General features: G+C 40.7%; 1 protein-coding gene across 2 annotated transcripts; it reads right to left on the bottom strand.

Annotated features, from left to right (window-relative positions):
• Window positions 1-4,735: 4,735 nt before the first annotated feature.
• LOC117778179 (E3 ubiquitin-protein ligase MARCH6-like) lies at window positions 4,736-22,122 on the bottom strand. 2 transcript variants are annotated; one of them, XM_034613532.1, is made up of 26 exons: window positions 21,886-22,114; window positions 20,061-20,160; window positions 19,536-19,609; window positions 19,305-19,448; window positions 18,151-18,223; window positions 17,746-17,926; window positions 17,047-17,281; window positions 16,614-16,675; window positions 15,780-15,812; window positions 14,772-14,823; window positions 14,533-14,591; window positions 14,342-14,422; window positions 13,950-14,018; window positions 13,767-13,841; window positions 13,394-13,528; window positions 13,174-13,293; window positions 12,197-12,297; window positions 11,904-12,041; window positions 11,463-11,658; window positions 11,294-11,363; window positions 10,990-11,171; window positions 10,761-10,895; window positions 9,537-9,626; window positions 9,156-9,288; window positions 8,501-8,636; window positions 4,736-7,749 (listed from the first exon to the last, which is right to left on the bottom strand). In XM_034613532.1, the coding sequence occupies exons 1-26, from the start codon at window positions 21,902-21,904 to the stop codon at window positions 7,665-7,667; spliced, it is 2,778 nt and encodes a 925-aa protein (XP_034469423.1). In that variant the 5' UTR covers window positions 21,905-22,114; the 3' UTR covers window positions 4,736-7,664. The 2 variants fall into 2 exon arrangements, with proteins under 2 accessions (XP_034469423.1, XP_034469424.1); XM_034613533.1 differs by lacking the exons at window positions 4,736-7,749; window positions 8,501-8,636; window positions 9,156-9,288; window positions 9,537-9,626 and adding an exon at window positions 9,834-10,396 and having other exon boundaries at window positions 10,744-10,895; window positions 21,886-22,122.
• Window positions 22,123-22,305: the final 183 nt, after the last annotated feature.

Genomic DNA, 22,305 nt, shown 5'->3' with positions numbered 1-22,305 from the left:
TTAAAACCTACCCCACACACTTTTTTCAATTATTGTGGGGTGCCAGGACAACTCTAGGAGGACCTAGAGCTTATGTCCACTGGCCCGCCGCAATACAGCGTCTCATCCCAGGCGACAATTAATCTTGCCAGGTTCTAGACCTTAACTCCTTTTCATCTCTGAAAGGTCACAGCGGAGGCATACGATCATTGCACCTTTTGCCAGTCCTCCCTCATCATCAAATGAATCTTCAGCTCTCAACAGACGTTAGAAATCCTCTATGCCACAATGTCACCAACAAATATTTGATCATGTGCATGATCTGAAGTCATCAGTCTATACTAATGAAGTGACCAAACACAGTCAATAGAAATAAAATGTCACACATATTCCTCCTTGATCGGTTCTTCAGTGTCACATTTTCCATTAAGTCGAGTTTGACAGGCCCAAGAGCATCCATGGTTTACAAAGTGCAGCCAAACCTACGAGACATCACACAGGCACCACAGGCTTTGATGGTCCCATTGAATAATCATGACGTCAGCACCCAGACAGGCAGCTTGAATCGACTTCTTGAAGAGTTGAGTGGAAGTTAAAGTTGAAGGTGTCCTGTGGAAAGCAGAGGAACGGGTCGTGGTCTTGGTTGGAAACAGTAACTAATCCTGTGTTTCCCTGTCGAGGAACACTGGGCTTCTGTGACGATCGCCAGCAATGGGATGAGAGACATTTGCTTCAACTGACGCATGTTAATCCCTTTAGTCTCTCTCTCTCTCTCTCTCTCTCTCTCTCTCTCCTGTTGCATTCCTCTAGCCAGTGACACGAGAGTTTACATGTTTGCTGTTGGAATACAACAAACTGTAAAAATGGTACAAGCAGAAATAGACTTGTCTTAAACTGAACCTCTCTGAAAATATATTTACACAGCGACAACAGAAGAAAACAAGCAAGTTAAAACTATATGTCCACACAAAAATAACTTAACAGAGAGAATAATGTGTAAAATAAAGAAATCTACAAATAGAAAAATAGATATTCCTAATTAATGTCATTAGTTCAACTGGTCAAGCCGACCCTGCCCCCCTCTGTTTTTATCCTCTGTTGCTCTTACCACAGCCAGCTTAAATTGGATTTCTCACCCATGTGACCTAATTTGTACATGGAGCACAGTGGAAGGACCAGGATCACCTAGGAAGAGTCAGAGTCGAGTCTGAGACGAGTTCAAGTCTGAGGGACGTCCCCATCGCCTGAGTCTGAGTCATTAAGGTTTCATTCAATGTAAAATCCATAAAGGCATAGTGCACAATTCAAGGTGTCTTTTTTTGTCCTTTTAGTAACTGTTTATAATTGTATGCAAGATATGTATATCTTTAGCACGGTTGATAGTTTATTCACCTTTTATCTCTATTGAAGTTCTCCTCGCATCCCAACAGCCAATCATTTAATTTGGCGTACCTGCCAGCGAGTTACAGGGGAGTCGGCTTCTAGCAGTTGTCAGACGGTGCATGTTGATGTGTTTTGGGGGTGTAGCTTTGACAAGAGGACCAATGGGAGGGGTGGGATGTATCAGTTACATTTTTTTTAAGTGCAGCCCGCTCTTGCTAGGTTTTCCAGGATTACCAACTCTGTCTTTAAAACAGATTATTATAGGCTTTTATCTACATTAACAAAACCTCAGAGTCCTTGTTTCTAACTGCTGAGTCAGAGTGATGCTTGAGTCAGAGTCTGAAACACAAGATGTGTGCCAGCAGAACACCAGAGTCCTGATTCTTTCCAAAGGGCTCCCCCATAGGGATTCCTCCCTCATGCACCATGGGTTTGATCAGCTCACCGAGACAGAGCCAGATGTGAGGCACAGCTGCAGTGATGTAGTCAACAGCTTCCAAGATTTCTTGCACAATCGCCTACTGATCTATCAGAGATCTGTTCTGCTGGCAGAACTCCCGACTTGTGCTTTTTGAGCAACGACTGGCCCATCGCATCGTCGAGTTCACAGCAGACCTGACACACACTTGGAGGAAAAGGTTTATTTTGCCACCCACTTCACCCCTAGGATATTTGTTAGTTATACTTCCAGAGCAGGTCTCCATCCCCTCTGTGAGTGCGGCTTTAACAAGACGAGAGTGAATGGGTCAAGTCTTATTTCGTCGGCTGTCACTTTCCTCTCTCTTGTCCTTGGTCCGAGGAACATTGCTCTAACCCTCCCACCATTCACACAGGTCAGGTTGATCTCAGGCAGCCAGTTTCCTCTGTCTCAATCCATGTCCTTCAGCATGAGGGGAACCCTGACGTCTTCCCTCACCCTCTAATGCCATCAAAGTAAAGACCTGCTTTGCTGTGAAGATCCCTTGTTCTTGCCGATAATCTTGAGGAGCTCACACAGGCACTACTCCTCATCTCAGCTCAACTCATAATTAGAATTAATCAAAGTCAGAAAATAGCAGAAAATAAAAATAAAAATGATGTGAAAGAATAAAAGAATAAAATTAGCACCCAGTCGTAAACTTATCGTAAAGAGACAATTGTACGTGTTGACACACATGGGTTTGGTCTCAGCACAGGCCCCATCGTCTCCTCTGTTTCAGCTCCTCCAGTTGTGTTATTGAATCCTGAACTGGTCCCTATGGTGAATATGCCTTTAACAGCTGATTCACTCTGATTGAGGCTTAAAGCTAATAGATAACAGAAAAGGCAGAATACAGTTTTGCAGGAAGTCTCTGAATGAATAAAACAGAAGGATTTGAAAATCCTCAAAGGTCTTAAAACATGGTTCACGCCACAAACAAAGAACAACACAAACACAATCGGTCTTTTCCACTTAAGATATTCTCCTCTTTTATTTTATATGGCAGCTACAGCTACTATACATTAAAACTGATAATCCCACAGTTGCAATTTCTTATCTAAAGTAAAGATAACTCTTATCCTACCATGATACAATCTCAATTTTTGAACCTTTCAAAATAAAGGTATTGTTGTACGAATTCTGCAGGCATCCACATTTGTAACAGTAAAAATTGTAAGAATAATTTATTATCAGTGTTTGTAGATGTGACCGAGAACAGTTGGAAGGTTTTTCTGTTTTGTTTTAGCCTGAAATCTGGTTTGACGATAGAGTAGCAGAAGAAAGGAAGGCCTTTCTGACGCAGCACTAATCCCCTCAGAGCTCCTTAAGGAGGGACACTTACTCTCTGATTTAATTGCTATGAAAAGGTTGATCGGAATGTGAAACATAAAGTGCAGGCTGGAAAAATCAGATTTATCTTGACAGCAGAAATCTTGTCTCGGCTGCATATGCTGCTAATCTGTCTTTGGCTTCCAAAACTGTTAAGACTGTGCATTAGCTGACGCGTAATTGGATTCAGCAGAAATAACCCCCGCTTCCTGTTTCCCAAAGGAACGTTTTCATTCAGTAAGAGACGTGATTTCAAATCAGAGCCAGGTTGGTTTAAAACACTTTTTTTTTTCAAAATTATGCAATTTTAATTTTGATTTCCTGTGACATTGTGGTACTGTTAGAAAAAAACAGAACTGAGGCCTTAAAAGACCAGACACATTTACAACCACGATTTACAAGACACAAGATGCAACTGCTGTTACAATATGTTGTCTATAAAGTGTAAATACGTGGTGACACCTGACTGAAATAACACCGTGCATCTTTAGACCTTTTTGATTTAAATCTCTTTGGTCTTTACTCATTTGAAACTGTAAAAAGAGCTGAATTCTTGCTATAAAGATCTACTACATTAGCGGAACCCATTTGAGGTGGTGAGGTTGCAATTAATTGTTGCGATATTTAAATTGCAGATTGTCCTTACTTTAATATTTTATTCAGTCATTCAGCCCTTCAAAAGTTCTCATCGTGTTGTTGGGCATTATTGTGTTTACCACACCGAACAGTGACGAGAATGAAAAGACATTTTTATGAGGAGTTAAGGAAGAAAATATTTCCCAAGCATGGTGAAGGTAAAGAATAGAAGATCAAAATTGTATTATCAAGAACCTCCCTGGCTGCAAGAGGAACATGATCACCAGAGTGAACAGAGGGACAGTTCAGGTGGTGGATGAAGAACACAGGAAAACACCAAGTACAACAGTGCATCATGTGTCAATATCTGACTGAAAGTGGCTTCATGGAAGAAGATTCCCTTTTTACAGAAAAACATAAAATGTCTGGCAGGTGTTTTCTGGTATGCATTTGGAGACATTTACAATGCTGCTGGGAAATTTCCTTAAGACAGATGAAATAAAATAAAATCTGTGTTCCCAGAGGAAAAACAAGGTCTGGAAGAGAAGATCACCGTCCCCTCCGTGAAACGTGGAGGAGGCTCAGTCATGTGAATCAGTGCAGGGCACAGTGAACTCAGAAGATTATCGAGGCATCAGACAGTTTTGTCTGCTCCAAACAGGATAATTAACCAAAACGTACGTCTGGAAGAAGTGGAGCAGTTTGCTCCAGAAGAATAAGCTTGTTGATACTTGGTGTGATTGCCTCAAAAATGTTGTGCTAAAAGGTCCCAATATTTGTTCCCATTCAAGTTTGATTACTTATTACTTCATTACTAGTATTATATATTATTTTTTTCTTGAAAGTATCACCATTGTTGGATTAAATATGGAATAGAGAATAGTTGATGCCAATTACTCAGAGCAGATGGTGTTTTTTCAGTGATTCATCTGTGCCTGTTTAATTAGATGAATGTAAGACAGACGACTGACAATAAACCTGTATTGTCTCATGTAGAAAAAAAATAACTGATCGGCCGTCATTTTACTTTACAGAGAAACTGATACCAACTCACAGACTCGTGGGTTCCCCAACAAAAGGCAACATCATGAGCAAGTAAAATACCTCTGCTTAAATGACAGTCACCACAGAACAGGATGTCTGAACAGCTCAAAGTAACTGTCATTATTTAAATGTGTTGAAGTCATTTATAAGGAAATATATCAAAGAAGTCTGTAGAAAGATTTGTTTCTAGACTATTCACTGTCTCGCTATTACACTTTAAGCACCTAGGGGGCGTCACAACAGCAATTTAGGGAACTGTGAGACTTTTTATAAGGATGGAAGACATGACCGCTCCCCTTAAGTGAAGCCAAAGCAAGTCAATTGCACCCTGGTGCCTGGCTGCAGTGTCGGTCGTAAATGGGACATGGACAAAAGTAAAAAGTCAAAGTCTCTGTCAAATCATTTTTTCTCATGTATTGGCAGGACCTCAGCACACACTCTGGCTCCAAATGGGGCAGCATTCATATCTCAAAGTGGAGACATGTCCTCTAACTACGGTGGGGAACCACAGTTTAAGAAAAAAAACCCGAGCAACATGTTTGAAGAGCATAAAGTCCACACTGTAAATATGAAACTGCACTCAAAAACTCAGTACAGTGATTTATTATTGTTTCATGTTAGTGAACCAACAATGACCTTTAAGTTTATACCTTTGTGTTACAGTACATGCCACTGCTTTGTTGCACATATAAAAATAGAAATCATTTGATTCTAAAAATTGAAATTCAAGACCAAAATGTTAAGTGTCCAGCTCAGTTCAACAAGATACTAAAAGGTCACTTTATAGCATCATATATAATGTGAGCATTCCACACAGCTATACTATAGCTGTCAGCACTAAAGTTAAAGTCATTCACAATCCCTATCAATAGAAAAGCAGTTTATATTTACCAAACTCCAAGTGAAAACACTAAGACAGATACAGTGTCAACAACAGATGCTAAACTCAAATTCGCCTTTGATGTGACACCTGTTGTGCAGAGTCACCACAGTGAAATAGTGACACCTCAGTGAAGAACACACACAACCCCTGCTGTGTTGACCCAGTTACACACAGACTGAGATTATTTTTAAACAGTGTAATAAAGTGCAGCCCATTAACACATTTGCATGAAAACAAAAACATCTTAATCTCTGCTTGACACTTATTGTGAAAAATAAAAACAAAATAAAAACAAAATAAAAAAAATTAAAAGATAAAAACTCCCCATAAAGAATGGCAGGAGCTTGTTTCAGATACTATGACTGATCTTTCAAACATCTGTTTTGAAAATTCTTCAATTCAATTGTCATGGATTTGTCATAGATTCTACATACATTGAACCAAATACTTAATTATATACAGTGTACGTTTATTCTCTTTCTAAATGAGAACACTTGTGTCTTGAGGCCAGATGCACAGCAGACTCCCTTGTCATACTGCAAAGTGTCGTTGTGTACAGTTTGTCTTTTTGTGTTTCCAGTTTTTATGCCAAGCTATGCTATGGTGAGCTAACTATCTCCTGGTTCTAAGATGTGGGGAGAGAAGATTCCCATTTCTATTTAATGATGATCAAGTGGGTCAAGTGTGAACTTTAAGAGAGCAGATGAAGCTTCCCCCAGAAACAATCACACTACAAAGGCCAAACATTTAGACAACTGCTCTCACAACCTGACTGATTAAGCTCAACACTGGACAGCGAGGGAAATTCAATTTAAAAAAGAAGAAAAAAGAAAACCTGAGATGTTTAAAGGTATGACATGTCAAAGGTAAACAGTGGCCACATCCACCGACTGATCTCCTGATGGGGAAACCTGCATTTGAATCACTTGACTCAAGTCATTGTCTGGCAAGTCAGAGTCTGAACAGCCGATTGACAGAATTACAGGCCACTGACGACCAGTCAGCTCACAATTACTTTTTAAATCTTTGAGAATAAATATGTATATAAAGCAATCAGGGTAAACCTAAAGGTGTTACTCAAGAACATAATGCAATTCTGAAAGGCCACTTTTACTGTTTAAATGTTCTTTGATGCCTTGTATGTGCTGCACTCCAACATGGGACTGTTTTCAGGTTCATAAACTCCTCTTCTGTCACTGGATTTCACTTGTTTTGTAACCCAACAAAAGCTCAGGAAGGTTGTACACAACCAGGACTGTTTAACAATTTACAGGAGAGTATATCAGGGAACAAAAAAATGTCCTGGGCTGTGTCCAGAGTGTGTCTCAGTCTTTTTCTACACCTTCAGTTGAAATTAATCCTCTAAGGCTTATCTAACAGTTAACTCCAGCAACTAAACACTAAAAATCAATGAAAACACATCAAATAAAATTAAAAAAAAAAAAAAAATACAATCACATTGCTACATGATGTTTTTCCCTCCTTATCACTGACTACCTCAATCTGGTGATGGGTGCCATCTGAGACAAACAACAGGAAGAGACCCACAAGGGCGTCTCCATTGCCTCCTTCACAACCCTGAAAATGTCCTGTTCAGAGACACAGTGTGACCTAAACAATATTTCATTAAAAAAAACAAAAGGGAACCACAATCTGAGGTAAAAGCTTAGCTCAACTGACCCCACTTCTCAAACCTTTACCACTTAAAATGACAGCTGCGTTGAACATGAAAACAGAAACATTAGACAGGATTAACACGGTCGTGGTTCTGCTGAGTTTCTCTCATGCCGACAGTCTTCACAGGTTGGTTAACAACCTTGTTCACAAAATTACGTTGAAACTGTTGAAGGTCTTTGTCTCCAAACCTGCTGTTGCAGTACTGATAGTTAGAACTAGAGCTCAGTCATACGTTAAGAGGTCGTGTTTGAAGCACACAGCCAAGTTTCACCACAGAGCTCCCAGTGCTGGACACAGCGAGTCAGCTCCATTGGTCCCACAGCAGAGTCAGCTCTACGAGGAGCTGCTGAGGGCAGCGCTGGTTGTGCTCCTGCCTGTCTTACGTTCATAGTTTACAAGTCTCTGTCCGACTAGGTATCTGTAAGAGACGGGAAAGATGGCGGTTTAGAAATAATTTAAGGATTCACATTCACAGCACTCAATTTTACTTTTCAGTTGGGTCAGCTTTACTTTTTGAGTTTCATTCTCAGTCACAAAACAGATTGTTTGAGGATATTTTTGCTCTATGTTCATGTGTCATTCTAACAACAACATGGCCTTTTTGGGTTGTGTATATTATTTTGTTTTATTAAAAAGTAAATCACATATATCACAGATGCGACATCCAAACAACTATTTGTAAATGAATTTGACAGAAAAAATATAAACCATCAGTAATTCTCAGGTAAATTCTGAAGAGTATTTATCCGTGTTTACTACAGATGATAATCTGTAAAATATTCTGTTTTCTATACCAATCAGCCACGACATAAAACTTGTGACTTGTTTCAATGTTGTGGCTGATCGGGTACATGACCATATATATTTGAAATTGCAATATGAAAAAAAACATAGGGCATTGTATCTATGTTGCAAACTACTAGCTGCTTTCTGTACAATGTGTCAGTAGCATCCCCCTAACTTATTGGAATGTTGACTGTCAATAGAGGACTTCAGTTTTTCTTCAGTAGTGGAATACCCCAAAGATCTTATTTCCTTCCAGTTTTTTGTAATCAAAGAATCTGACCACTGACAGAAATTTCTCAAGATGAACAGAAGTAAAATAAAAACATAGCTTGTTTGCCCCCAAGTCTAAGTTCATGCTGAAAGACCTTTAGTGGTGTACTGACTTGTCATTCTTGATGTGTTCGTATAAGCGTTTGAACTGGCGTATCTGGAAGGAGAGAATGGCCAAGAGTATGACCACCATCAGCAGGAACGGATAGATCCTCCTATCCACCAGCGTCTGCATCACTGGCTGTACACCTGCAGCAGCGAGGGGGGAAAGAGAAAACAGTGCATGTCTGTGATTCCATGTCTGTGGGAACTGACGAACTGGGGTGGAAAGGAGGGAGCAGGTGGACAACAGAAAGATGATCACTTTTCATTAATAAGATGTTGATGTTGGTTCGCACAACGACTAAAATCCTCATTTCCATAAAGGGCTTGGGACACTCAATTGACTGGCTGTTTAAATGCAAGTGTTCTTCCAGTTCAGCATCAAAAGCACATGTAAAAAAGTAAAATAGGGTGTCTTAAGCTGCTTTCAGACATGCACTGGACTCAGCAGATCCTCTGTTTTTTCTCCGGAGGAGGAACATGTATGAAGGTAAATGTCTGTAAATGGCTCGGCAGTTTCTACAGACTTCATACTAGGAGGTCAAGCGGATAAGAAAAACTGGAGAAGTGAGGGAAAAAGGAGGAGATGAATCTGCTCTGTTCATCCACTACCTTCAAACTTGCTACTTGTGAAGGTCAGACAAATAACAATCCATAAAGACTTACCAAGCAGTGGTGTAATGCCTTTAGAGATGATGTAGGGCACACAGAGAGACAGCAGCAGGACACAGATGACCGGAGCAGCCAGTCGTCGCAGGATGAAATAGAGGTCGATGTTTCGGATACCGTTTGCATACACCTACAGCAGCAAGAGGGAAGATACCAATACTTTTACTTCACTATTTCAACACTAGCTCAATTATTTTTCTTAAAACTTTTTTAATCAGTTCTAACAATACATTTCACTGTGAACATTTTTAACAGGTGAACTTTATTACAAAATGGACAATATGTTCCACTGTACTTACATAAAGCCATATTTCCAGACATGTTTTTCATCTTGATTATGTTTTTAATATCATATGAAGCTGGACAGATGAGACTGACCTGCTCGATGACAGTTTTCAGCCACCACTGAGGGCCCATCAGTGTGATGGCAGCGATGATTTTAGCATGAAGCACGCCAAGCGCCCAGTCCTGCCACACAGAGGTCAACCAATTAACAACCACAACACAATGAGCTTGGTCTCAACATTTCTGCATCTGCTCTGTATTAGCAGCATGAAAACCTGTTTGTGTGACCTTGACAATGAGACTAAATGTTGGCTGAATTTGTGAAATGAGCGACAAGTGGTCCAAAAATACCTTAAACTGATTTTGCTAGAATATATTTTGTATTTTGAAGGACAGAATTAAATTTGTATGTGTTAAATGTCTTACCACAAGCAGCATCAACAAGAAAAATAAAATGGTCTAATACATGCATGATATTGGATGTCTAGTACTGGGGTCTGATACCCAGCACTACTGACAAAACACATACAGAAGATCATTTGTCATTTGTTAAACTAGTGTTTTACTTTTCACATCTGCAAATGCACAAGTCTACAAGGACACTGACTGCTCATGTACTTCTCCGAGTAGAACACAAGTGGACTAGAAAGTAGTTTGATATGAACTACTACACATCTTTGGAGCCTGCAGCTGTCTGTGTCAGCAAGGGAGCATAACTGAGGCCTCACACCCAGGCCACACTGGATGCATGAGTGCCATGTCTGCATAGCGGAACATCTTGTTATTCATTTCTATGCTATCAGGTTAGAGTGGCCACAGTGCCTGCGCGTCTTCTGTGTGTGAGCCGCGCTGCTCTTCTAGAGAGTCGGGGTCAGGCCTATTGTGTCTGCGTACCGCCTGCAATTCACACCAAAATAGACAGTGAACATAATCTTTGACCAAATCTCAATATCTATATGCCACAAACATAAATATTTGCAACAATTACTGTACTTCTTTCAAAGTAAGAGCACTCGTGCGTTTCTGTTGACTGAGTCCATTCTTTTGTTTTTACAAGGTTTTCATTGTTATTGTGGGACTAGAAGAAGTCCTGGCATTTAGTTGAGTGTACAGGCTACTTTAATTTGAAGAAATACAGCAGTTATACCAGAAACCTCCCATAGTAGCTCCACTGCAGACTTGCTCCCTTTGTGAACAACATACTTGTGCGAGACACAGCAGGTCAGCAACCAGTGTGACCCAGTGTGGCGTTAGAGGGAAACAATGAAGTGCTGTGGATGATGTTATTAGTCCTACATACAAACTCCATGGTCCTACCTGCCAGGGATAGAAGAGTGGTGTCTGGTCCAGTGGGACTCTGAGCGGAGCCACAACGACCAGCTCAAACAGCAGACCCAACAGCAGAGGTATCACTCCAGCTAACAGCACAGCCACCACGATGGTCTTTAGAATCTGTAATTAACAAGATAGCACATTGAAACACAAAAGTTTGCCTCAGTAAGAGTTTCATTTATGCCATTTCCTGGGATGACTACAGTCACATTACCATGAGCGTCCACTCGTGGACTTTGAGCATGATGATGCTTCGCCCCTGTGGCATCCAGGACAGCAGCACTGTGGCGGCTCGTATGGCCAGCCAGCAGACGTAGAGCCCACTGGCTGCTGTGTACAGCTCATGAACCATGGCACTGCCCATCCAGAAAGACATCAGCCAGCGACCCACACACACTGGGAGAAGAGGGAGAGGAGGAGGAGGACAGGTAAGAATTAGAGGTGAGAAGAATGACAGCGCAGAGCAGAGAGGAGTAACAGTAAAATGCAGAAAATGACTGCATGTGGTTACAACTTACCTGGCAGTGTTAGGCAGATCAGACTAGCCAGTAACAGTGTCACACACATGAAGACGACCAATAGGATGATCTGAACAGGCAAACAAACAGAAACCAATAAAAATGTTAAGAGCAGCACAAGTTTCATCAGTGGCAATATGACATGAAGAACTGTCAGGGCATCAGTCACCTTGAGGGGAAATTGGACAGGCCGGTGGTACGGCTGGAAACCCACAGGACCGCCCTGCTGCAGAATAGCCTGATGGGCAGCGTGAAGCCCCTCCCCTAGGCCTGGGAATCGGTTGTTGTTATGGCGACCAGGAGGATTGTTGAGTGGTTGGTTGTCCTCATCTTCATGATCTCCGAGCAGGTAGGAGTGAAGGTCACTGTGGGGACAAACTTGAGGAATTACTTTGTTGTAAAGTCACTTCACGTTTACTATAAGTCATAGCACATGAAGAGAAAACTATGACTTGAGGCCTATTGGCAGTCACAAACACTGATACTTTATTTGACCAAATATGATAAAGATCATCTAGAAAAGCAACAAGTTATATTTCAGCTTTTACACTATTCTACCATTTAACATGTAAACTTGCAGTGTGTGAGTTTGTTTGCGTGTCGCGCTTACAGCATGTATCCAGCTGTGAACGTCCAGGCGTGAACAAGCCGCTTGAGCCACTGGCGAGTGTGACCCTGCTCCAACAGAGCCGGCAGAACAACCTGAAGCAAAAGCAGCTCCAACGATAGCTCGCTCACTGGGGCATCACTGCAGGGACAAAATAAACCACAGCTTGACACAAGTCACATTCAGTTTATAATACACTGTCAAATATGTGGTAGAAATGGCTCAGTTTTTTTTTTGCTAAAACAGATATAACCTTTAACTGCTAGAATGTTAATTTTGTGTGTTGTCATGTGTACCTGTAAAGCATGACGTTGTAAGGAAGGAAGTTTGGGAAGAACAGTTTAATGATTCTAATGGGGAGCCAAAGCATCAGCAAAACTATGGAACCAAACACCACCTGGAAACAAACAGATGTTTTGGTTAGACACAGAGTATCCCTATAAGCATTTTGGTTCTGAAAACCATGTGTAGTAGATTTTACTTTAGTTATAGTCATCAAAAACCAAGATAATTATTCCCCATATTTTATTCAAAGATCCACAAATTTTATGGAAAAAAAAAGACCATTCAAGCAAATTTCAACTCTAACAGCCACTTTTGATAAGAACCATGTCTTTCCACTGATATTTTTCCATTACTGCATAATCCACATCCACACCATCAGATGTTTTGCAGTTTTTCTGTTGTATTTTTCATCTGGGAAAGTGAAAACAGAACAATCCACTTCTTTATAACTTGGTTCAAGAGACTGTTTAAAGGACAAAAATGTGCTTCTGGAGTTTATATGTGCTTGTTCTTATTGAGAATATTTTCATGACTCATCTTCTTAAATAGTCAATAAACTTAAATATTCTCTTTCTCTAATGTTTTCTTGACTTAATATGAAAATGGTATTTTAGATTTTTGACTTGATTTATGTTAGACACTGTCGTTTCTCATCAATGTGGTAAATACTGTTATTTTATTGATGTGCTCTGCTACTCGTGGCATCTCATACCTTCCTTTCTGTCCTGAAAGGGGGATCCGTCACATGTACCTCTCTCTGAGGTTACTATGTTTTTCCCGCTATTAATGGTTTTTTTCCTTCCTCTTAATGAAGGTCAAGGGCAGAATTTTGCACCTTGTTAAGCCCCATTAGACTGTGATTTGTGAATACGGGCTACACAAATAAAATTTGATATAATTGATTGATTGTTTGAGAAATCTCATGTTGTTGTTATGCCACTGAAGGTTAGTTTTGGCAGAAAAGAGATGAGGGGGATGTGCGACTGACCACAGAGAGAATAAACCTCCGCAGATGTCTGTAGATGGGCAGGTGGATCATCTCTTGGACTGGGTTAAAGTCTGGATCGTTCAGGTTCCTCAGGAACCACAGCACACCTGGCCGAAGAACCTGTTCACAAACACGTTTTCAGGTTAGACATTTAGAATATTATAAATTCTTTGTGAATTCACAGTGTGTTATTGTGACTTGCTGGATTTCTCCATGTTACCTCTCGAAGCAAAAGGATGAAAGAGGCAAAGTAGAAGACGTAGACCATGCCGACCAGCCAGTGGAGGAACATTGTCGTACCAGGAGCCGAGTCAAAACTCTGCTCCCTGTCTTTCAATGTGGCATCAAACATTTCCTGCAATCAACAAAGGGACAGGGTGCATGGTCTGTGTTTTTCATAGTAATGACAAGAACTGATGAGAATCTCTTTTTATAATTTGGTCAAATGAATATAATTTGGGAATTTGGTTTTCCAAATAGAACATCGACCAATTTTCTTCATCAACTGCATTCAGTCTGCTTTGTTAGTCATTAAGGGGTCAGTATGTGACTGTAACAGAATCAGTGGAGATCACTCTGTAGAATTGTCTTACCAGTGAGCAAATGTCGAGCCACCATCCACAAATCAGTGGGAACAAGCCTATTTCCATGACAACCAGCAGGGACACCTGTGACAATACAAATCCTATTTAGTGTCTGTTTTCAAACTTACTTTCTGTATTCCTAGTTTTGCTTCTTGTGGTTTGGAGACATTCTAATCTTGCATCCTAATTTACCTTAACAACAATGTAGCAGACACCCAGGAGTCGTCTGGACCGCTGGAATCTTACCAACGAAGCTAGTACCTAAACGGGAAACAGTTAAGGACTGATACACAACCTGGAGATAAAATTAAACATAATATCTAGTCTAAAAGTTTCACAAAAGGTTCCTCAAGCCAAAGTTGACCACTGGCTTAACCTGTTATGTTACTGCATGACTAGACAACATTTCTATTAAGACTTTAAGTGGTGGCCTTTTTCTGGGAAATAAATTAGAGAAATCATAAATAACTATGTGGAATTGAAAACAAAAACACAAACATAAATGACTGATACAATGTCAGGCAGTAGAAACACAACTGCAATACCTCATACCCATGAGGTAATTTGATCAGTGAAGAGGATACATGACAAACCATGAGAGCTCCTGCGAGGAGGATGTAACCCAGTATGGTGGTGACGAGGCCGTCAAAGTGTGAAGCTTTAATCTGAAACCAGATATGATATCAAAGAAATTGGATCAGTGAATGGCAGACCCAAATATAAGTAAGTAATTCAAACTGTTCAAGTTTCCTCTCAGACATCGCTGTGCACTTACATAGTCCTCAAAGCCCAGTCCAACCACAGAGAAATGGCCGATGTGATATGGACAAAAAGCTAAAAGGGGGGGAAACACAGAGGTTAAGGTAGAACTGTAGATTATACTGATTGTCTTTCCATCACAGAGCTACAGTGAAAATAAAATGCTTGAATAAGGGTGATACAAAGATCACACATCAAAAAATGAACACAACTCCACTGTGTTCATCACTACACTACACTACAGGTTTAACTTACCAAAGACTAGGATGAAGAGTGTATTGAGAGACACCACCCAGAAGACGTGCTCCTAGAGAAAACACACAAAAACACATTGCTCTGTCAATGTTACAGCATTTCTAGCTACAGCTACAATGAAGATTATATTTGTATTATATCAATATTGAAGTTGTTTAAGACAAAACTCCAGTATATTTCAGACTGGCATATTTTCAATATATGTTGCAGTTGTGATTATTAGGTGGTCCATTCTTTGAACTTGATGCCCCTGTAGTGAAAAGTCAGGAAAACAAGGATTTGTGCACAAAAACACACTTTTTACAAGCTGAAATCACTTTTTTAGGGTCAGAGAGCAGATATTTTGACCACATTGGCAGTTGCCAACAATATTCTAAGAGACAACTTAATGGGTTGCAACTTATTTACACAGGTGGGATCACTCTCGCCAATAGATAAGTCCAGGTTTGATATTAATGTGTCTAAATCTCAGCAGCAAAAAGATATCCTCCTCAGACAGATGGAATTGCAGTGAGCACAGAAGGACCAGCAGTTTCCTGACTTGTACCTTCTTTCAGGACGAGCCTGTTTATTCTGATTGTCGGGTTTGTGGAGTGTTTTTATTTTGTTTGAGCTTTGAAACCGATTATAAGAAGAATTTCAGGCTCCATGTAAACGTACCTTATCGTGCCACAGTCCAAGACATTTTTCTCCATTTATGCATTGTACTGCTGTCAAATGATTGGCTGCCTCAAATTTCATGAATAAGCAGGTGTACAGCATAGATCCCTATAGTTAACCAAAATGACTATTCTCAGCAGCTACTTTCTGTCTTTACTTTGTCAGAGCCAAGTGTTTGAGAGTATTTATGTAATAAAACATGTTTACTTGGAAACCTGTAGGATGCTTACACTGCCCTGATGAAAGTTGTTTACAGAAGCCCAAAGTCAGCATGACCCATAACAGTCACCATGGCCAGATTAATGTTGAAATATTACAGAATACAAATTAAAAGCTGTGTGCACTTACCAGGAAAACCAAGGAGCCATCCAGTCCCAGCATCTGGGACATGAAGAAATCAGTGTCAATTATCACTTATCATTACAAATAATTGAACATGGTAATGGGCAGCTGTAAACTGGTTTGTATTCATGTAGAGCTTTTCTAGTCTTAATGAGCACTCAAAGCACTTTACATTAGTTTGCCATTCGCACACACACGCACGCACGCACGCACGCACGCACGCACGCACGCACGCACGCAGCACTTTTATTTCTATGAGGGGCATGTTCAGTATCTTCCCCATCGGTGGGGACGACTGGGATCGAAATGCCGACCTTCTGGTTGGAGGACGACCGCTCTACCCCTCAGCCACAGCCGCCCATCAGAGCGAAACTTCCTCCTCGGCAGTTCAATCCCAGTCTTCCCCCTCTGTATGCCATTGTCCATGGGCAAGATACTGAGCCCCGAATTGCCCCTCATAGAAAAAGTGCTGCTCATAGATGCACTGTATGAATGTTTGTGTGAATGGCAATAAACTGTACTGTAAAGTGCTTTGAGTGGTCATCAAGACTAGAAAAGCACCGTATAATACAGACTAGTTACCATTTAATACTACTGGTCTTAGTAAAACAGCTTCTGCTTTTAATATAGAAGAGATGTACTTTACTGATCCTACTCCAAGTCGTCAACTACAAACATCACTGAAATATCCAAGAAATAAGTGTTGCTTAACCAAACTACAGTAGGATGGATGCTTCCTGTCGAGCCCTTTAGCTCAACTTCATCTGCAAACAACCTGACAGCCATCACAACATCAAAGCCCTTATTTGAACAGGGAATTCATAAAAAACTGATTCCCACCCTCTCCCAGGTCAGCTCCTCTGCTGCACGGTCCCACTCCAGAGCGTTCCAGTTTAAATCTTCTGCAAAGGAGAATAAGAAGCAACAGAAACAGTTATGAACAGTATATAGCATGAATCAAATATTCCCCTGTAGCTCCATTACCATGGTTAGGTTGTGTTTCCTTGCTAAGGTTTAGGTTAACACATTCCATTATAGAGGAATGAAAACAGCTCACAAAAGACTTGACACGTGTTTAATCTTTAGTTTTTACCGCTTTTATGTTGATGTTATTTAAACAGGGGTACAACAGTTCTAAGGGCAAGCCCGCAGACATAGTTTCATTAGGTTGACAACATATATACACTACTGAAGACGGAGATAAAAAACAATTGAAAAATCAATCACTAGTTCAAAATATATCCCAGTTCTGTGCTTTTATTCTCACACTGACCTTGTCCTCCATTATTGGCATCAGCAGCATCTTCTTCTCTTCCTTCCTCATCCTCCTCCTCCTCTTCGTCCTCCTCCCCATCATCGTCTTCGTCCGGTTCAGCATCATTTGCCTGGTTGCCGACTTCATGTGGGTTGCCAGGAGGCAGACCGTCTTCGGCAGGGTCTGCAGGGTGCTGGGCTGCTGCGGCGTCAGCTGCAGCCTGGGCATTGACTGCAGCGTTACCACCTGGCACCTGCAGAATCATAAAGAGACGTTACAGTTTCCTGTACTCCTACAACGGAGGCTGCACCAGTGGCATGAGGTTATATATTTGAGCCCTTATTTGCTTATAAACCATACTTGGTTTTGGATGTGGCAATTAGCAATGATAAATTGACAGTTAGGGCATGAGCCAAAAAAAAACATCAGCAACCGGCTTTTCATTTGTTGCTATTGTTAACAATATATTCCTGTCCTAAGGCTTCAATCAAACTGCATGCGTGTGTCAATAAAATAGTCTGATTTAGGAATGAAATACAGAAACATCAATCAAATAAAAATGAATGCCATTAGTACACATTAACTCAATTCGTTTTTAGATACAACCTTGTGTCCATCTTAGTGCACCAGTGTTAAAAAGAACTGTGAAATATAATTGATCCTTGGTCAGCTGGAAAAAAGGAACCTTGTGCAGTCTTCAGCATAAACTGAGCTCACCTCATTAGCAGGTGCAGGGCCGTTGGGCGGGTTGGGAACCAAAGGCAGTGGATTCTGCTCCAACCACTGAGGGGGGCCACCATGGACAATCTGCTCTCTGAGCCACACCAGGCTGATGAAGGCGCACAGCGTGCAAGTGACCACAAAACAACCCTGGAGACAGTCTGCAAGCAGGTTTTGTCTGAGAGAGGAAATGGTGCATCATAGATTAATTAAACTGTACTAAATTTTCAGACATAACTTTGATACGGTGAGCAGAACGAAGGGAAAGAAAAGACATATGGGTGGATTCTTCAAGGAATTATTTATATGACTCCAGTGTACAAGATATGGGGAACATATAGGAGCAAGACAGTGTAAGACAGGAGCAGCAAAACCCCCCAAAAGAGAGTGATTCAAACTTACGTTGAAAGCATATCTAATGGGAGGGTGAGGAGTGAGCTCACAGAGCCAGTAAATAGACACTTGTAAATGCGACCTGTAAGGAAAGCAAACATATGAGAGGGTTATTACAATAACAACATTTTGAGGATCTAAAAACCACACTCTGAATTCAGGACTTTCTTCTGAATGTTACTCAACGTCAAGCTGCATTGACATTAAATTGTGACCCTGTTCAGACCTGGTATTAACATCTGCCCTGAGTGATCTGATCACAGGTTGTCAGCACGGTACAGGTCTGAACACACCAAAATGCGTCCTGAGATATGATCACTCAGAACATATTCAGAGGTCTACTGGGACACATATAAAGGATGTCCTACTTAGCTGATATCCTCTGACACACTACAGTTTCACAATGAACCTAAATATTTTTTATACTTAACAAACCGCTCATATGTTACTCTCATACAGTGGCCACCACCAAAATCAACACTAATTACCAGTTTCTTAAATTTGTAAAATATTTCTTTACAGCACAGCTGCACGAGATTCATTCCCCCCCCCTTCTGACACCTCTGTCTCTTTCTTGCTCGTTCGTTGAGACACACACAAACACCGGGACATCGGACACATCTCTAAATTCAGACTAGGTGAAACATTTGGTCCTCAAGGACAGACATTACGTATGTATTTATTTGGATATAGAGCTGGTAAGTGAGATATGATCACAAGGGATCACAGGAGACTTATGACTGGAAGTCAAGTTAACAGGTTAGTTTAAGTCACATTCAGACTGTTTTCCAGTTGAGCTACTGACTGTCCTCGCTTCTCGAATGTTTCTCATCACTGCATGCCTTAACTGTCAAAAAGCTTAACGAGCAATATTCTTTGCCAATAAGAACAATGAAAGCTTAGTTCCACTTGAGTAAAAGCGATAATTTGTGGCTTAAAACATTTGAATAAATTTGCTGCTGTAGGCTGGGGTTGAATGGTTTGTTCTGACAAGCTCAACCTTTCAGTTCTTTTAAAATTGGACTGCTGAAACTTCATTTTCTTCACTTTTTTTTCCTGAAACTGTCTAACTGAAGTTAGGGAGTGCATACAATACGTGGTAACAATAGGAAAACTGCTGATGAAATCTCCTTTTGTTTTTACAATGGGATGATGGGACTTACATGCTGTGAGAGGCACAACGCCTAGCCAGGCAAAGGCCACTAGTGTGTAGTGGAACCAGTATCTGATGGCTGTTCCGATACTGGTGACCAGACCTGAAAAGATATCCTGGACAGGCAAGCGAGATGGCATGTCTGGAGAGTAGACTGAAGAAAAGACAGAATTAGTAACTTTAAAAAGGAGCTTGTGACGAATAAATGTGTCATTGATGTATTGAAAAACAAACAACTTACTTGGTGTAAATGCAAACCTGTGTTTACATAATTCACAATATTCTTTTCTGCTGTGTTTTAACCACTGCAATAGGCTGTGAAAACAAAAAGACAGCAAGTGAGTTTTCCCTTTTTACCTGGTGGAAACTTTAAATCACCTGCACTCTTTGTCTGAGAATCTCCCTCTGTGGCCCTGTAGCAAAATCATGCAGCGTTCCCATGATCGTTCATGACCAAAACGTGAGTTTTCCCTTGCCCAAAAATATGTTACGTTTCAATTTATGTCTCACTGTTAATACTGTGTGTTAATTCCCTAAACTATAATAAGGATTATCTCTTTACTTTAATCCCTGCTGTTTTCTTCCCCAGAGAATTTGTTTTTACAAATGTTAGCATACATTTCAACAATTGATTCCAACCAATTCATTTGTAAGAGCAAACAAATTGAAAGAGTAGATGGGTACCATCCTAACTTTAACCCATATGATACATGGAGAGGCAAGAGAAGTTCATGAAAACATGCATGTTCTAAGACAGTGAACCTACCATTCCTGATGGATGAACTTGATGCTGCCAGTGCAGACACAGGGGTGGTAGAGCGGCTTTTCATGGCTCCCCTCTGACCGACAGACCCGGCAGATGTCTGCTGTACAGTAGGCGACAAAGTACAATAGCTTAAAAAAACAAATTTATATGATACACAGTGGCTTCAGAAAATATTCAGAACCTTTAATTTTTCCACAATTGACTGTGTAGTTAACTGCATTTTGAATGAACATTTTGACTAAAAAAGAAAAGTATAAAAACATATCAAAAACAGTCATTTCCCAGTTATGACAGTATTCAGAACCTTAAATAAGTACTTTATAGAACCCTCTTTGGAAGCAAGTTAGAGCTGCATGTCTTCATGGGATTGTCTCTATAGCATGAGGCTGCCAACACCATGCTGAGTCATCCTTCAGGCAGGTTCTACCATCTCCGAAAGACTCTAAAGCTCTGTTAGCAGTGACCGGCAGGTTTGTGGTCACCATCCTGACTAAGAGACCGGCAACTCTAGGAGAAACCCAGCTGGTGGTTCCAAACAGTTCCTTACATTTCACACTGTGCCTCTAGGAAGACTAAACAGCTGCAGGAGTGGTTTTGCACCTTTTCCCTGCCCTACACCAATTTTATCACGGAACTTCTCAGAGATCTCCTTGGACTTCACGGTTTGGTTTACATCTTGACATGCAGTGTGAATCGTGGAACCGTATGTGAGCGGGTGTGTGCCTTTCTGAACTATGACCGGTCAATTCAGACCTTGATCAAATCTGAGAAACATCTCAATGATTAATAATTTAAGCAAAGAGGATGGACTTCACCACAATTGTCAGTGCAGCAACAAAGGGTCTGAATACTTCTATTGATTAGAGATTTCAGTTTTTGACTTCTGATAAATTTGCAAAATTATCTTGAAATAATTGAGGAGGTCTATTAAATTGTCCACACCTGAAACATTATGCTAACTGTGGTGTTTTAGTGAAAACACGTGTCTTCATGGAGTAGAAGAGGACAGGGCACTGACTGTAGGACAAACAGTAATCCTTGGATTACCTATGTCACTGGAGGACCAAAATAAAATAACTATAATTAGCCCAGGATGCAACGACACGATGCCCGTTCGGATACACACAGTACTCAGTGCTGACTGACACAGAAATGGATAACAACAATATCCCACTTTGAGATAGCTGAACACGACGTGACAATGGAGATTCCTTTTCCCATAGTTTAAACAGCAGTGTGTATCGTGCTGCTGTCATCTAACGTCACAACCCGAGAGTTATGATCGTTTAATCATAGTTGAGCATATGCTGAACAAGCTGGATTCATTAACAACGTTATGTCTTTGTTAAACTCTTAACTTTGTCAACAGACACAGCTGGTCGCTAGCTGGTTAGCAGTGTGTACGTAACGTTATGATAACGGGTTGCTTTAACGCTAACTTTTAACTGTATTATTTATCATGATTTTTAATGGCTTCAATCTGACTGATCTATTTTGATTTATACCTATATGTAACTACCTATCAGTGTTAATAAAGGCAAAACAGGAACCTCACATTGCTAATGTTATTTAAAAAAGCTGATAGCTAACAGACACGAGCTAATGCTACTTAGCAAGAAAGCTAATGCTAGTTAGCAAACAGGCTATCGCTAATTAGCCAACAGATTCTCTAATTCCGGTTAACATTCGTCAGTTTAATCAAATATTGAATCGGTCACTGCACGTGACCACAGTTAGTTATTAGTTTACACAGTACCGCGTTAGCAGGAGCTGATTTACCGGCTAACACTAACAATTAGGGCGATCAGGTTTCAACATTAGCTACCTTCCTCTGCGGGGTCCATCTTGACTGGATGCTAAAAGCAGCCCTGCTCCACTGCTCGGGCTAGTCAGCCACTGTGAACGCGACAACTACATGTGGAACTAGTGTTTATGCCGCGGATGCCAGTGTCCAGGTGTCTGTGACCGTCAGTGTACAATGTGTTTTAACAACAACACTCGCACACATCGTCAGCGAGCAGTCTGGACTTCTTAAATGCAACATGTGATCGTGCAGTAGTTTCACCACATGATGGCGACAGATAGCATCCAGCCCGTTGGACCGTTTACCCAACTGGAAGACGTGACGTCATCAGAGGAACTAATGGATCAGAGCTCCTAATATAAATATCATCATCGCAACTTAATCCGGGATTTCTTTCACTTAAATAGGATTTACTTTATTCATTTATTTTCTTTATTGTTT

This window comes from Hippoglossus hippoglossus, chromosome 17 (genome assembly GCF_009819705.1).
Source record: "Hippoglossus hippoglossus isolate fHipHip1 chromosome 17, fHipHip1.pri, whole genome shotgun sequence".
Lineage (NCBI taxonomy): Eukaryota > Metazoa > Chordata > Actinopteri > Pleuronectiformes > Pleuronectidae > Hippoglossus > Hippoglossus hippoglossus.
The sequence above is the reverse complement of the archived record's forward strand: the minus strand, read 5'-3'. Positions and strand labels throughout refer to the sequence as shown.

Excerpts from the sequence above, each read along its gene's own strand:
- LOC117778179 (XM_034613532.1), bottom strand. Across the intron at positions 11,364-11,462 it reads CTGTCCAATTTCCCCTCAAG|ATCATCCTATTGGTCGTCTT; the intron begins GTGACTGATGCC and ends TTGCCTGTTCAG. Across the intron at positions 10,896-10,989 it reads TCCACGAGTGGACGCTCATG|ATTCTAAAGACCATCGTGGT; the intron begins GTAATGTGACTG and ends TGTTAATTACAG.